The sequence below is a fragment of the Periplaneta americana genome, chromosome 9 (genome assembly GCF_040183065.1).
Source record: "Periplaneta americana isolate PAMFEO1 chromosome 9, P.americana_PAMFEO1_priV1, whole genome shotgun sequence".
Lineage (NCBI taxonomy): Eukaryota > Metazoa > Arthropoda > Insecta > Blattodea > Blattidae > Periplaneta > Periplaneta americana.
This window is the reverse complement of record NC_091125.1, coordinates 43,596,186-43,611,332: the sequence shown is the minus strand read 5'-3', so window position 1 is coordinate 43,611,332 and position 15,147 is coordinate 43,596,186. Positions and strand designations below refer to the sequence as shown.

Below are 15,147 nucleotides of genomic sequence, written 5' to 3'. Positions count from 1 at the left end.
GAGTAATTAGAATAATAGTAGGTGCCAAATCAAGATAATCGCGTAGGACCATTTTAATGAAACTACAAATAATATCCATGGTTTGTCAATATATGTTTTCAGTAATAAATTTTCTCATATGTAATCGTGAAAACTTTGTAACTAATTCAACAGTTCATCGCATAAAAATGCGTCATACTCCATTGGCAAATCTATCATGTTTTCAGAAAGGAGCATGTTACATGGCAGTAAAAATTTTAATAGCCTTCCTATGGATATAAAAATCAAACTCAAAACATAAGATTATTTACGGCCAAATTAAAGAAGTACCTAATTTCTCACGCCTTCTATTCTGTAGGAGAATTTATGACATTCAACAACACTGAATAAATATTTCTGTCTTGTATTAAGTATCAATATTAACCCCTTGTGTTATACTAGTATATTGTGTATCTAATGCTCTGGATTTAACAATGAAATCATCATCCTACTTGCTTCCCAATATTTTGATGGAAGGTCCACAAATGTCCTAAGAGTTTCACAATTAGCCAGGTGCTCCATCTCCATGTCCTCTTCTCTGGGTGCACAGTAAGCATTTAGGTGAATTCAGACTCCAATACGATGGAGGTGTTTACTGAGGCAATCATGACAAGTAATCAATCTAAACATGGCCATGGCAGATTTTCGAGGTAGATCAGAAATTAGTTTTGGATCTTTGAATGATTCTTTCCATTTTGAATTTTGATGTTTTGCCTGTTCGCTGTTACTTATTCTTTTTATGATTTGTTTTATTGATTCATATGGGAACTTGACATTTGTTTTTAAGTTGATTTTGGTTCCTTTCTTTGCTAACATATCCGCTTTCTCGTTACTGTTCAGTCCACAGTGGGCCGGGATCCATTGAAAGACCACTTTTTTATTTAGCATTTGAATTTGTTTTACCATGCAATGAATTTCTTTTACTTTTTCCATTTTAGGGGATGTAGTTGAGCTGATGGACTGGATTGCAGCTTTGGAGTCAGACAGGATGACTATGTTTTTGCACTGGTTTAGCCAAACAAATACATTTTGAAGTGATGTATAAATGGCTTCAACTTCACCATCAAAATTTGTTGTGTACTTGCCAACTAGTATATTGTAAAATTCTTCTGTATAGCGTATTTTAACTAGAGTGACTATAATTAAGACTTTGCATACTACTATTAAGATTCTTTTGACATGTTCCCTATTCTAGCTGTGAAGCGATGTATGAATATCATGCAATGTAAATAAATACAATACAATGCAATTAACTTTCCATTAATTTATGCCTAATTAGCTGATGGGTAACCACCCAACACCACGTTCACATGCGCGAAAACCTGTAAGTGAGAACATTCACACATACGTAAATAAAGAAAAATTAAAGAAAGGAAATGGGAAAAAAAGAAAAATCAAGGATTTAAATGTGTTGAAGTACGCCTACAAGAATAAAATACAATCAAAGGTCAAAACTTACAAGTTAGGCAGTTTACGTTAAAGTAATTTATCTTGATGTTGTCAAAATGATATTTAATCTTTTATTATTTTTTTAAGTAGGTTATTTTACGATGCTTTATCAAGATCTTAGGTTATTTAGCGTCTGAATGAGATGAAGGTGATAATGCCGGTGAAATGAGTCCAGGGTCCAGCACCGAAAGTTACCCAGCATTTGCTATATTGAGTTGAGGGAAAACCCCGGATAGAACCTCAACCAGGTAACTTGCCCCGACCGGGATTCGAACCTGGGCCACCTGGTTTCGCAGCTGGACGTGCTAACTGTTATTCCACAGGTGTGGATTGATATTTAATGGAGGGAAAAACTGAGAACCATCAAACATATGTTACACAAATAGGGTAAGACTCCTGAAGTTGAAATATAAAGCAATAGAAAAGAGCATACAAATGATGCAGGAAAGAACTTTTATGGAGACAATATTTTCTTTCAAGGAATCAAATGGTGATATTTTTTGCAGTATAATTCTGTACAGATCTATAATTATCTACTTACCTAACATTTGTCATTGTTGACGGATATTCCAGCTCTGTAGGGTTGTGAGTTGTAACTCCGATCTCAATGGAGCCTGCCCATTTAGTTACCATCTTGTCGAGACGAACTTCAAACAGTTCATTAATTTTCAGAGGACGGTTTGTGAGAACTACTCCATTATTGAAGTCATCCATGGCACTGGGCACATACATACGAAACACATTAGAGTTATGAACTAAGAAAACATATGCTAAAGTAAAATAGTTATAAAAGTGGTTAAACAGAGCAAGACTGGAGTAAGATATGATATAACAAGATATACATTTTTGTATTGATTTATTAATAATTTTTAAATCATTTAAATAAGTTCTTATTTCGTAAAAAATTTCTCTTAAAGTTTAGAGTCACTGAAGCATTCTTACTCTATATATTTTTCATGGAGCATCTGTCAAAATCTCGAAATAGAATTTTCGAATGACAATACCGCAAATCTAACTCTACAAATCATGTAAGCCAAGAGTAAAAAAAATCGTGATTACAGATAAGAACACACATATTGCATTAATACTCACTTGGGCCGGTGTGCAGTGCGACAATTATTGATGACAGCAGCATGAGTTCCGCAGTTGGAGTGGAACATGAGCCGGTCCACAAAGTCCTCCTCGGGCAGATCTGTCCACAAACACACACAGCCTCACACATGTCCTCTTTCTCACTGCACACAACAGTCACAAACAAAGCTCAATTTAATGTGTTACCGTTCAGCCCATGCAGGATCTGGTGGTCCCTTAAAGCTGTGTTTCTCCTTGTGATCAGGTTCTGCTCCTCTCGTTCATCTCTGTCAACTATCGTTACCTATAGCAACACATTTACATCTATTTTACTGCTGCAAAACTTTGAACTGCTGTGGTGGTCAAAGAAAACTCTTGGACAATTATTCTGTAACCAGACAAATTGCCTAAGAGTCTTTGATCAATTTCATAACTACTTTCTATGAAAATTGCATCTCTCACTGGAACATCTAACTATGAATGTTTTCATTTAGAATAACTGATTGCTGCCATTAATAAGGACGTTGTACCAATGTCAAACGAAGAGTAATTGGTTGGACAAAGAAGAAAATATCTGTTGTGCTGCCCAAGCAAGAAAGTTATAATCGAGCAAGCTGGCTCAGACAGTAGTGTTTGGGAGATCCTGGGTTCAAACCCTGCAGACGGCCAATCAGACTAAAGTTTTTCATGATTTCCCTCAGACACAAAGGCAAATACCAGATTGGAAATTCAGATACCATGACTCAACACCACCTTAATTAAGAATATCATAAACATAAAAAAAAATATAAATCAGTTACATGAACACAAGCCATCTAACACACGACAATAGAAATAGAATCACAACAATAGTTCATGGCTTACTGATATACCCAGAGATCCTACACACGCAATTTGACAGTAACTTTTTTTTAACTTGGTTATTTAACGATGCTGTATTAACTATGAGATTATTCAGCGTTGATGGGATTGGTGATTGCAAGATGAGGCCGAGAATTCGCCACAGATTACCTGACATTTGCCTTATGGTTGGAAAAACCCAACCAGGTAATCAGCCCAAGCAGGAACCGAACTCGAGCCCAAGCACAACTCCAGATCGGCAGGCAAGGGCCTTAGCCGACTGAGCTACACCAGTGACCGACAGTAGATGTTAAAGCATGTATAAATAAACAAAAATAAATAAATAAATAATAAATAAGTTATCTACTCGTATGATGTCTTTTAGCACTCTTTGCATTATACTGATACATTTGGGCACCATGTCCACAACACTTTACACACTGTCTTCGTTACTCGAAGTTTCCGGAAAGAAAACAAAGTCTTATGAGATGATCACTCATGCATGTACATGTTTAAGTCTCTCTAATAAGTTCTAAAAATGTGAATTGATTGTGACCAAGATAAGTACGTACACAGTGCCAATAAAATAAATCACAGTATCTAGACTATATTTTTAATCCCATTAAAGAATATCATTAAGTTTTATGTGTCATATCAAAGGACAAAGATACTGTACATATTTAACTTAAGGGAGGAGAGGGATGAAATTTCTAACTTATGAGTTTTTGAGCTAGTTGGTTCATTTTTGGCACACATATTCCGCATTTGATATATGCTACAAATTTCCAAGCATGTCACCCAGATATTTTCTGAGTTATGCCATTTTTCTAAAAAAAATTGCGGCATATTTTCAAAATCTATCTCCTCGTACAAATTTTAAGTATATGATCTAGAAAAAAAAAACACAGTATCTTTGATGTACGTAGAAAAGCACTAAGCATCTATATTTTAGAAATATATCCTTAGAAATTAGAAAAGAAAATTATTATTTTGTCAAAAGTTATTATTTTAATTTCCTAGTACCTATTGTTAGTTATATTACCGGTTGTTCTGTATGGCTGTGAAGCTTGGACTCTCACTTTGAGACAGGAACAGAGATTGAGGGTTTTTGAGAATAAGGTTCTTAGGAAAATATTTGGGGCTAAGAGGGATGAAGTTACAGGAGAATGGAGAAAGTTACACAACGCAGAACTACACGCATTGTATACTTCACCTGACATAATTAGGAACATTAAATCCAGACGTTTGAGATGGGCAGGGCATGTAGCATGTATGGGCGAATCCAGAAATGCATATAGAGTGTTAGTTGGGATGCCAGAGGGGGAAATACCTTTGGGGAGGCCGAGACGTAGATGGGAAGATAATATTAAAATTGATTTGAGGGAGGTGGGATATGATGGTAGAGACTGGATTAATCTTGCTCAGGATAGGGACCAATGGCAGGCTTATGTGAAGGCGGCAATGAACCTCCAGGTTCCTTAAAAGCCAGTAAGTAAGTAAGTACCTATTGTTATACAAATTATTTTTTTAATTTAAAAAGTAATTAACATACCAAAAATCTGATAGTCTCATTTGTTAACTACAGTGTATTCTAATGCAGTAAAAATTTACATGCTTGTAAAATCTGCATAGAATTGAAGTTCAAAAGTGCAGCCACTTAGATATTAAGTAATTTTAATGCTTTCGAGTGCCACAGAGCATTGAAACAACATAAATAAGAGATTGCTGATTCAGGTTTTACAAGAAGGCGAAAATGAGATTTTTGACTGAAAATGTCCAAAACTTCACCCATTATCCCCCTTAAGCATAATCTGTCATAAAATTATAATCATTTGCATTTTTTTACATGCTCAATGACACATCTATTATCAAAATACTGATTATCTTGTCATAATTTATTCTATGTAGTGTCTTTTCCATGCAGTCTACCTCCTGTCTGCACAATGGCCTTGATGCTGCAAAATGGTGCATAACTACCCAATAAATCAAAGACAAGATATAAAAATCTTTTTTGACATATGCCCCACATCCTGTAACAATGTTCCCAGAAACATTACCAAGTTCTCGTTGTGTGAAGATCCAACATTTCAACATGAATATTATATTTTAATTCATCTATCATATGCAGATTATTCACATGCACTTTTTAACTTTCAATTTAGCTCATGCACAGACACAGAAAACACTTGAATCTATAATCTATAATATAATATACATAATATTTGAATGTTTGAACATCTCTTTCATTGAGAAATCTGTGCACATTTGCATTGTTCTTGTTCTGAAGAATGGAGCCAGTATGCCATTAAAAGTAGGTATATACGTATTAGAATTAATAAATATCTTCTCGTGTACTAAACATATATAACCCTTTTATGATGAAATAAGTAATAATACATCTATTAATAAGAATAAGTAAACTAAGATATGACTGTTATCCATTTGCTTATAAACATTTTCCTCGACACATAGTTAAGTGCTCCACATGATTAGATACTTCAGCCGAACACAGTTAATTACAGGATTATTCCAATCCATTATAGTACAAAAATCAACTCTTATTGAAGAAGTGACTTGTTGATTAAGTACACTACTTCATAGTCCAAAGTCTCTTACGACGATTTCGATAGATTAGTTACTAGTACATCTTGCTTAATTTAATCATCAGAATCAACATTCGTTAAGGTATGCATTTACCATTATCTCAATCTACTCTAAGACTTACAACAAGCAAGATCTCATCTAAGGACTCCCCACCACAGGTTAGAAGCATAAAGTCAAACTTACCACCATCATACTACTGTATTAGTATGCAGTTGCAGTGAAATCGTACCTAAAGTATTCTTTTAACACATAAGTGTGAAATTCTTGCAGACATAAAAATAATACTTCTTGAAATCTAGAGTACAATTTTCCATTCAGGTGGGTAGAGATATCGAGAACTCTTTCAGTACCGGTATATAAAATGTTACATAATTGGATGAATCTTTTACATTGTATCATTGTTATTTATATGTGATATTGTCAGAAAGGCCAACAATTTGTAACATGGTATGTGAATTGATTTTCCATTATTAGTTTTCACAATGGAATAAATAAATAAATAAATTTAGCTTCCCTTATGAAAAGGTTGCCAGATTTGACAAAGCGTATTACATATAATTTGGAAACACACTCTAAAAGGTAAAATGTTCCAATAGTTCCACTAGTTCCAAAAAATAGTGTGACCATAATTCACAAGTGAAGAACTACTGCCAAAAAAAATTTGTTTCAACTAAATCCCATTATACTCCATTTTCTATATCACAGATTTAATGTAAAATTATAAATTATTTCTTCTTTTAAAACTATGAATTATAGTGTAAAAAAAAAAAAAAAAAAAAAAAAGCAAATACAATGTAACACTACCTTTACAGTCATGCCATATAAATCCACTACACCCCAGACACAGGTAGGAACTTTGGTGGCTGCTACCCCTTGGTCCAGACCATTGATGAAATAATGCAAATTTCCGTTGGACTTCCTCATCATCCCAATGCGATCTCCTTCCTGTTCAATATTCATAATACAAATGACATTATAAATAAAAATCAATTACACATTAATAGTTATCTATTGTGACATATTGTTAATTGGGGAGGTGTTACAAATACGTATAAAAGTCATGTTTCCCATAATATGAAAATATTCACAAATGCCACAAGTCACTGACTCTCACATGACCACTGCTTCATAAAGCAATGAGCTGTCAGTCGTAAACTCTAATCCTTTTCATAACTAAATTATTACTGCATTGTCGGACCATCAGATCTGTGCCCCTGTAAGATATGCGAACTGAACCCTAATTCCTTCTCAGCCTTGGTAATTCTTTCTCTCCCTGCATTCCTATCTCTCTCCCTTTCTCTCCTCCACTACTCACAATTTCGACCCTTCTTGCGGGACAGTTTATTTGCACTTGCAGTCCAGTGTTGTCAACTAAACATGAATACTGTAGCACGAAGTGGTGAGAGAAATATTATTAAGTATTGTGATAAAGAGAAACAAACAGGTCAATATCGGTTTCCTATAAATCAGGCAATGAAAAGAGCAGCTGCAATCACAGGTGAGCCTACTTTATTTCAACTGATTATGTATTAAAATTACTTAGGTACTTAACTAATACTAATACAACATTTTTTTGTTAATTTATATAGGCAGGTCAGAGCACCTAATAAAGAAAATCAGGAGAGAGGGAGTCTGTATGGGAGATGAAAAGCTAGAATCACCAGGGAAGAACAGATCAAGAGAATCTTTAATGCTTGTAGATGATATGGACCGATGTATTTTAAGAAGAAATATACAAGAATTTTATACCATACAGAAAGAAGTTCTGATATTAAAGAAATTATTGAAGGTTGCGAGAGATGCAATAAATTGCCAAAGTGGGAGAGAAATGCTACAGAAAGTGATTCGAAACATGGGATTTAGATTTAAAAAATGTAGAAATACAAGATGTATTTTGATTGAAAGAAATTATATTGTAGCATGGAGGGCCAGTTATTTAAGAAAAAATGCGAAATATCGCAAAGAAGGAAAGTGTATTGTGTATTTAGAAGAAACATGGAAACATCCACATTATATTGTCAAAAATGCTGGCAAAACGATTATGTCTCTGGCGTTATGTCTTACAACAGTGCTGGCGAACAGCTAATAATCACTCACGTGGAGGCAGCGAAGATTTTATTGATGGCGCGTTACTCATTTTCAAGTCGAAAAGTAAAACAGGTGGTTATCACGACGAAATGAACAGCACTAACTTTCATAAGTGGCTCCTGGAGAAACTAATAAGAAATTTACCTCCCAACTGCATTGTGGTGATGGACAATGCAAAATATCACACAATTCAAGAAAATAAGCCACCATGTACTGCAAACAAGATTCAACATGGCTGCAAATGAATAATATAACCTTCAAGGAAGATATAACAAAAGCAGAATTGTTGAAAATTGTGAAAAGGAATAAACCTGAGTCGACTTGTATAGCTGACTGCCTCCTGCACGAACACGGTCATACAATGTTGCAATTGCCACACTACCATAAAATCTAGTTTAAGCAAGATAAAACTATCACAGAAGATGCTATTTCATCAACAACAGATGTATAAAAAAAAAGAGTGTGAACATGTACAGAAGCTAGAGGGGGAATATAGAAAGAAGGACGGATTAATAAAAGAAGAAGTAGTTAGATTTGTTATCAATTTGGGTGAAGACAGCAGCAGCAATAGTAATGACTCAGATTCAGATATGTCCGGGATATGCCCTCTGTAATTTCATGCATAATACAAGTCTTAGTCTTTTGTAAATATGTAAATTATTTTCATAAGCATAAATTAGAACTCCTGTACATTATCAGTATGTTGTGTTATATAGTATGTAAATAAAATCATAGCATGTAGTAACTTCATCATAGCTGGTCTTTAGCCCGTATGAGAAAGGAGGGTACATGACTATGTGTTCATTCATTACTACAATTTTATCATTTTATTAGGACTTCAAGATCATATTCCAAACCTAACAAAATAAGATAATGAAGTGAAGGAGAAGTATTTATGACGAAAACATTTCTCTTTAAAAACGAAATAGATTCCCTTCACGTAATTTCCATTTAACCAACAAGTATCCACTGTAATCATATAATTATCTCCAAATAAATGTAGAAGTCAATCAGTGTCATTAGGCCTACTTAAATTAAATTATGAATAAGTAATAAGTACAATATATTGTACTTGTATTAATCCCATATTTACTTTCGTTTTAGGTACTGTTGTGAATATTTACTGTGACTGTATATATCTTTAAGGAAGGTGACAGACACAACGTACCAGAACATCTAAACCACTCACTTACCCTGAGTTCATCCAAGTTGAATTCGCCATACTCTCTGCGAGTACCCTTGCCATTAGTCAGGATGCCGCAGCCAGACATCATTGTGGTGCCACTTCGCATATTAGTCATGGTTGCAGGGAATTCTAGTGCTGTAGGGTTGTGTGTAGTGATGCCCACCTCGATGCTTCCGGACCACTTGTCTACTAGTCGGTCAATACGTATCTGCAAAACAACAGGCAGGCAGCAGGCTATGAACTTGTGGAATCCAAAATAAATTTATTTTCCTGAACTTTCACAAGTATGAAAAATATCACTGACATCAATTTGATACGTCTTCAGAACGTCTGAGACTTTGATTCAGATCTACAAACTTCAGTGCATTCAATTTAACTTTCTGAGACTACTTTGTTTTTCACATAGATATTACTGAATAATCTCTAGTGCTGAACAGTGGAAATAGTGCTACAGCCATATGATGCTACACTGCAGCACTGTGTACAAAATACTGAGCAACTTGCATACTGCAATATGTGAACAATAGAGAGACTTTCGCCTGCTGCACAGAGCTTTGAAGATGTTATAAGTGAATAGAGTTATGATTGCAGCCACCACTTTTGAAACTGGACTTGTTGATGAACAGTTGTAAGCAATATTTTTTTTATTGCTTATTTTACGATGCTTTATCAAGTGATATGGTTATCTAGTGTCTGAGGTGAAGATGATAATGCTGGTGAAATGCGTCGAGGAGCCAATGCCGAAAGTAACCCAACATTTGCTCTTAATGGGTTGAGGGAAAACTCTGGAAAAAAACTCAACCAGGTAACTTATTCCAACCAGGATCTGAACCTGGGACCACTCCTTTCACGGTCAGATATACTGTTACTCCACAGTTGTGAACCATGTAAATAATATTGCCTCCTGAATGTGTCACTAACATATACTTTAGTATATAGCCACAATGGTGGTCTAGTGGTTAGAGCGTTGGACTTATAATCCTGTGGACCCAGGTTCGATTCCCGGTGTACCCCCGATTTATAACTTGTGTTGAGCAAGCCCGTGGTCCAGGTAACATAGGAGTTTTTCTGGGAACTCTCTGTGGGATCCCAACAATAATCTCCATAATCATATCATCTCATTGTGGATATAGTGTAAACCCGTCTCCTATGTCGATCTGTGGGAAACGACTCTATTGGTAAATTGGTCTACATAACTGGCTTCATATGGGTCAATGACGTAAGTCAAGTACCCACTATTAGTTAAAAAAAATTTAATATATGATGTGATAAAATAAACAATTTGTAGAAGCTACTAAATGTACAAGCACAATATAGATATAGTATTTATGATGACAGATTTATTTTTAATATTACAAAGCATTATTTCAAACAGGCATGTTGCCAACAATATTTTAGAGAATATATAATGTTTTTAGTTGTTTATTTCATGATGTTTTATCGACTATTATGGTTATCTAATGTCTGAATGATATGAAGATGATAATGCAAGCAAAATGAGTCCAGAGTCCAATGCTGAAAGTTACCCAGCATATTATGTTCTCAATGGGTTGGGGGAAAATTCCGGAAAAAAATCTCAGCCAGGATTTGAACCCAGCTCACTAGTTTCACAGTCAGACGTGCTAACTGTGAACTTGCAAAAATATGGTGTTGGTTGTTAATGTAGTATACTTACTTACAAATAACTTTTAGAGAACTCAGAGGTTCATTGCCACCCTCACATAAGCCCACCATTGGTTTCTATTCTGAGCACGATTAATCAGTTCCTACCATCAAATCCCACCTCCCTCAAATCCATTTTAACATTATTCTCCCATCTACGTCTCGGCCTCTCCAAAGATCTTTTTCCCTCAGGTCTCCCAACTAACACACTGTACACACCCATGTGCTACAGGGCCTGCCCATCTCAAAGATTTTTCAAGAATTCGTATTTTGGAAATATAATATGGTGATATTAGTGTCTCTTGTTCTCTTAACATGATGGTACGAATTGTAGTCAATAAAATTATGAAGACAATCATGATAAGCCACTGGTGTAGCACAGGCAGTCGGTTGTGCGCAGAAGTGGGTTCAATTCCCGCTTGGACTGATTATCTGGTTAGAATTTGTTGAGGTTTTCCCAACTATAAGACAAATATCACCTGCTAAATACCATCTCGCTAACATTAATTACATTGAAGCTAAATAACCTAGTAGTTGGTGCACTCTAGTTAAATAAAGACATGACAGAAGGGCATGGGAAAACAAGACTACAAGAAAATCCGACCCAACATGGCAACACCACAGTCTAGTATATACAGTCACGAAGCTCGAGTTTATGAAGGTACTAGGAGACTGTGCAGGTACTATTTCGCATTATCTGTAATGAGGCGATCCTAGTGGTTAGCAACTATCTATGGATGCATATTAACTACATATTGAGCTTCGAGACCGTATATATACTAGGCTGTGGCAACACTGTCTATCCATCATAAACTTCACTTTGGAATTGTCGGGATTTGAATTCAAGTTTACGGTGTGGAAAGACGTTGCAATAACTAATTTATTAGTAGCACTATTAATTACGTGAAATAATACTAGCACTTCTGAAAAATCAAATTTTAGAGTATACCCTTCATATACCTGTCTTAGTTGCCTCATGAATGATGCCTTATTGATGTCACTTATGAAGTTATGAGGTTCAAACCTGTCTTCACACAGTTCACTATACAACACTTCATATTTACGTAAAACATAAAAGTAGGAAATAAATGAACGTGAATTTTGAATTGTGAAGTTTATTTTTTCTCTACACTAAAGTTCTTCAAATTCACCTGCATTCTCTACAAGGGATGCAGTAAACTTAATAGCGAGAATATGAAATTGTTGTAATTACTTGTTAATTAACATCTTTAAGTGGAAAGTTCTTTTCCATACACTTTCTCCACTAATAACTGTTCTTTAACATACTCAGTGCCAACTCTACCAACAGTATAACATGTCCATTTGTCCAGGGCAGCAAAAATAAAAAAAGACTGGTGCCAATTATAGAAAACTTAAAAAATTAAATAAAAACAGACTATTGAAAAATACTATTTTTTTATTTATTCCTTGCCTGTCAACCAAACTTTGAGTTGTTAAACATATTTTACACAAAAACACTCTATTTGTATGTTAAATTATTAAAAATTATAATTAAGGGAACTGGGACCCTTTCATATGCCCAAAATTTTAAATTTTTTAATTGATTATATTCTCTGAAAAATCCTCTTTCCAATGGCATATCATTTATGCACATTATTATTATGGAAATATATTTTTAAAATGTTTATCTACGATGAGCAGCAGGATACATTAAATGGGATCATAAAAGAAAAGAAGACATCCTACAAGAACTGGGAATGGAACCTGTACTGCAGTATATTCATCAATATCAAGACAAATGGTCAGAAAGTCATTTAAATATGCACTCCTGCATACGTGACTTGTATGTCTTAAAAATGCAGTTAGTAGGCTGTTGATGATGTGAATGAGAAGAGTTCGGTCAGCACCGTGGATCGTCTCGGCATAGCTCAGTTGGAAAGAGCACTCAGCGCACAGAGCTGAAAGGTCCTGGGTTCGATTCCCGGTGCCAAAACGAATTTTTCTCAATTTAATAGATATATTTACTCCTAATGTAGCTGCAGCTTTAAAAATATTACTGTCATTGCCAGTAATAGTTGTATGAGGCAATCATAGTCTTTCACAACTGAAGCTATTTAATACTTATTTGTGCTCTACAGTGGCCTAAACTTGATTGGAAAGACTTGCCATAGTTTTAAATTGAAGACGGAATCGGCAACAAATTGGACTATAATGACAATATTTTTGTGATTCGCAAATATATAAAAACAATTGCATAATCAAGTATTCAAATGCTCAAAACATTGGATTTTCTCCATTTGTTTTCTAATATGCCAGTAAATGTCTGTAATGTTATTAACACTCCAAACAAAAACAAAGAAAATGTATATTTAAATGTAGAATCTATGATATTCACTTCAAACAATGAAAATGCAAATAATGTGAAGACACATGTGCTAAAAACTATATGTAACATAAATGTTCGTGATTTAACAGTTATTTGTTCTACAAGCTTTAGCTACATCTATGTAATATAACTATATTTATTTATTTTAATTGTCTCTATTTCTGTAACAGATGGATATTTTATTATATGATTAATATTTCATTAATTTATAAATTGTTATTACTTAGTAGAAAAGTTTTCCGGGCTATGAGGCCGTGGTCTGTTGGTTGTGAGACCAAACGTTTCGTTCACCGCAGCAGTGAACGAAACGTTTGGTCTCACAACCAACAGACCATGGCCTCATAGCCCGGAAAACTTTTCTACTATTGACGCTGGCCGTGAAAGCCTACACTCCAATGTTATTACTTACTTACTTACTGGCTTTTAAGGAACCCGTAGGTTCATTGCCGCCCTCACATAAGCCCGCCATTGGTCCCTATCCTGAGCAAGATTAATCCAGTCTCTACCATCATATCCTACCTCCCTCAAATCCATTTTAATATTATCTTCCCATCTACGTCTCGGCCTCCCTAAAGGTCTTTTTCCCTCCGGCCTCCCAACTAACACTCTATATGCATTTCTGGATTCGCCCATACGTGCTACATGTCCTGCCCATCTCAAACGTCTGGATTTTATGTTCCTAATTATGTCAGGTGAAGTATACAAAGTATATACAAGTATATATAAATTGTTATTATTGATATTATTTAAAATTAATAGTCGAACATGTTGAAGTCTACTTAACATAGTGATGTGTTACTTCTGGGCTGAGGGGGCAGAAGGTATGTTATTGCACAAAGCGACAAATTCCTAATGCTGGCCCTTAACATACCTCAAATAACTCATTATCCCGAAGGGGGCGATGTGTCATGACGACTCCATTGTTGAATTCATCTAGTGGACATCTTCGTTCAGCTGTGCGATTATTACAGGAAAGTTTTACCAAAGTTCCACATCGTTCATGGAACTGTAGCCTGTCTGAACCTCCAACAATACAACAGCCATGTTGCTGAATGGTGCCTGTTGTATTGACATTCATGTTGACATTAAGGTTTGCCACCAGGTTTGTTGTCGACGTCATCATGCTGTGGTCATTATTGATCTCTATCTCCGATTCTGATCCTGATAATAAAATAATACAGACTTAATTAGGCTGCAGTGGTTAGCTGAAAGAATTTGAATCTAATGGATATCTACAATCAAAATAAAATAATTATAAAATACTATACAATATTATCAGTTCAACTGGGACTAACAGAGAAGTGTGCCAACAATGTCCCATTTTACCAACAGTCTTTAACTATATATACAACGAACAACATAATAACAAAGTGGAATAACTAAGAAGTATCAGGTATTTCGCTCTCTAGAGATATTCATCTTAATGCTTTATTACTTGCAGATGACAAAGTAGACTAATGTCAGATACAGAAGATAACTTACAGAAAGTTACATTTAAATTACAAAATTAGAACAGAATGTGAATTTAAAGTCTGCAAAGAAAACAAAATCAATGGCATTTAAAGGACCGAATACATTAAGAATTTAAAAAGTAAACAGTCATCATTTCATCAATAAAATACTACATACATGTAATACGGAAAATTCGCTTAAAAAGACAAAAAGGAAAGCAGCAATAGGCAAATATATGGAGGCCTTTAACACCATTTATATCACACCAAGAATTTTTAGAAAGAAAAAGGAAATCAATGCAAATTCCAACATCTTCTGTAATGAATATCACACCAAACATTCCTTGCATGGCTGCAAAAGGGCATTTGTCGAATACAGAGGGGAGAGCCTTTAATCCTTCCCATTGAAGGCTTTAAGAACCAACCTGGAC

At 34.9% G+C, this 15,147-nt stretch overlaps 1 protein-coding gene across 1 annotated transcript in view; it reads right to left on the bottom strand.

Annotated features, from left to right (window-relative positions):
- The window catches only part of Neurl4 (neuralized E3 ubiquitin protein ligase 4), a 124,415-nt gene that overhangs the window by 87,708 nt on the left and 21,560 nt on the right, over positions 1–15,147 (bottom strand). The window contains exons 5-10 of the mRNA XM_069834575.1: positions 14,137–14,426; positions 9,264–9,464; positions 6,787–6,927; positions 2,746–2,842; positions 2,560–2,659; positions 2,009–2,185 (exon numbers count right to left, since the gene is read on the bottom strand). Of these exons, the coding sequence (XP_069690676.1) occupies positions 2,009–2,185; positions 2,560–2,659; positions 2,746–2,842; positions 6,787–6,927; positions 9,264–9,464; positions 14,137–14,426 (1,006 nt within the window). The remainder of the gene's footprint in view (positions 1–2,008; positions 2,186–2,559; positions 2,660–2,745; positions 2,843–6,786; positions 6,928–9,263; positions 9,465–14,136; positions 14,427–15,147) is intronic.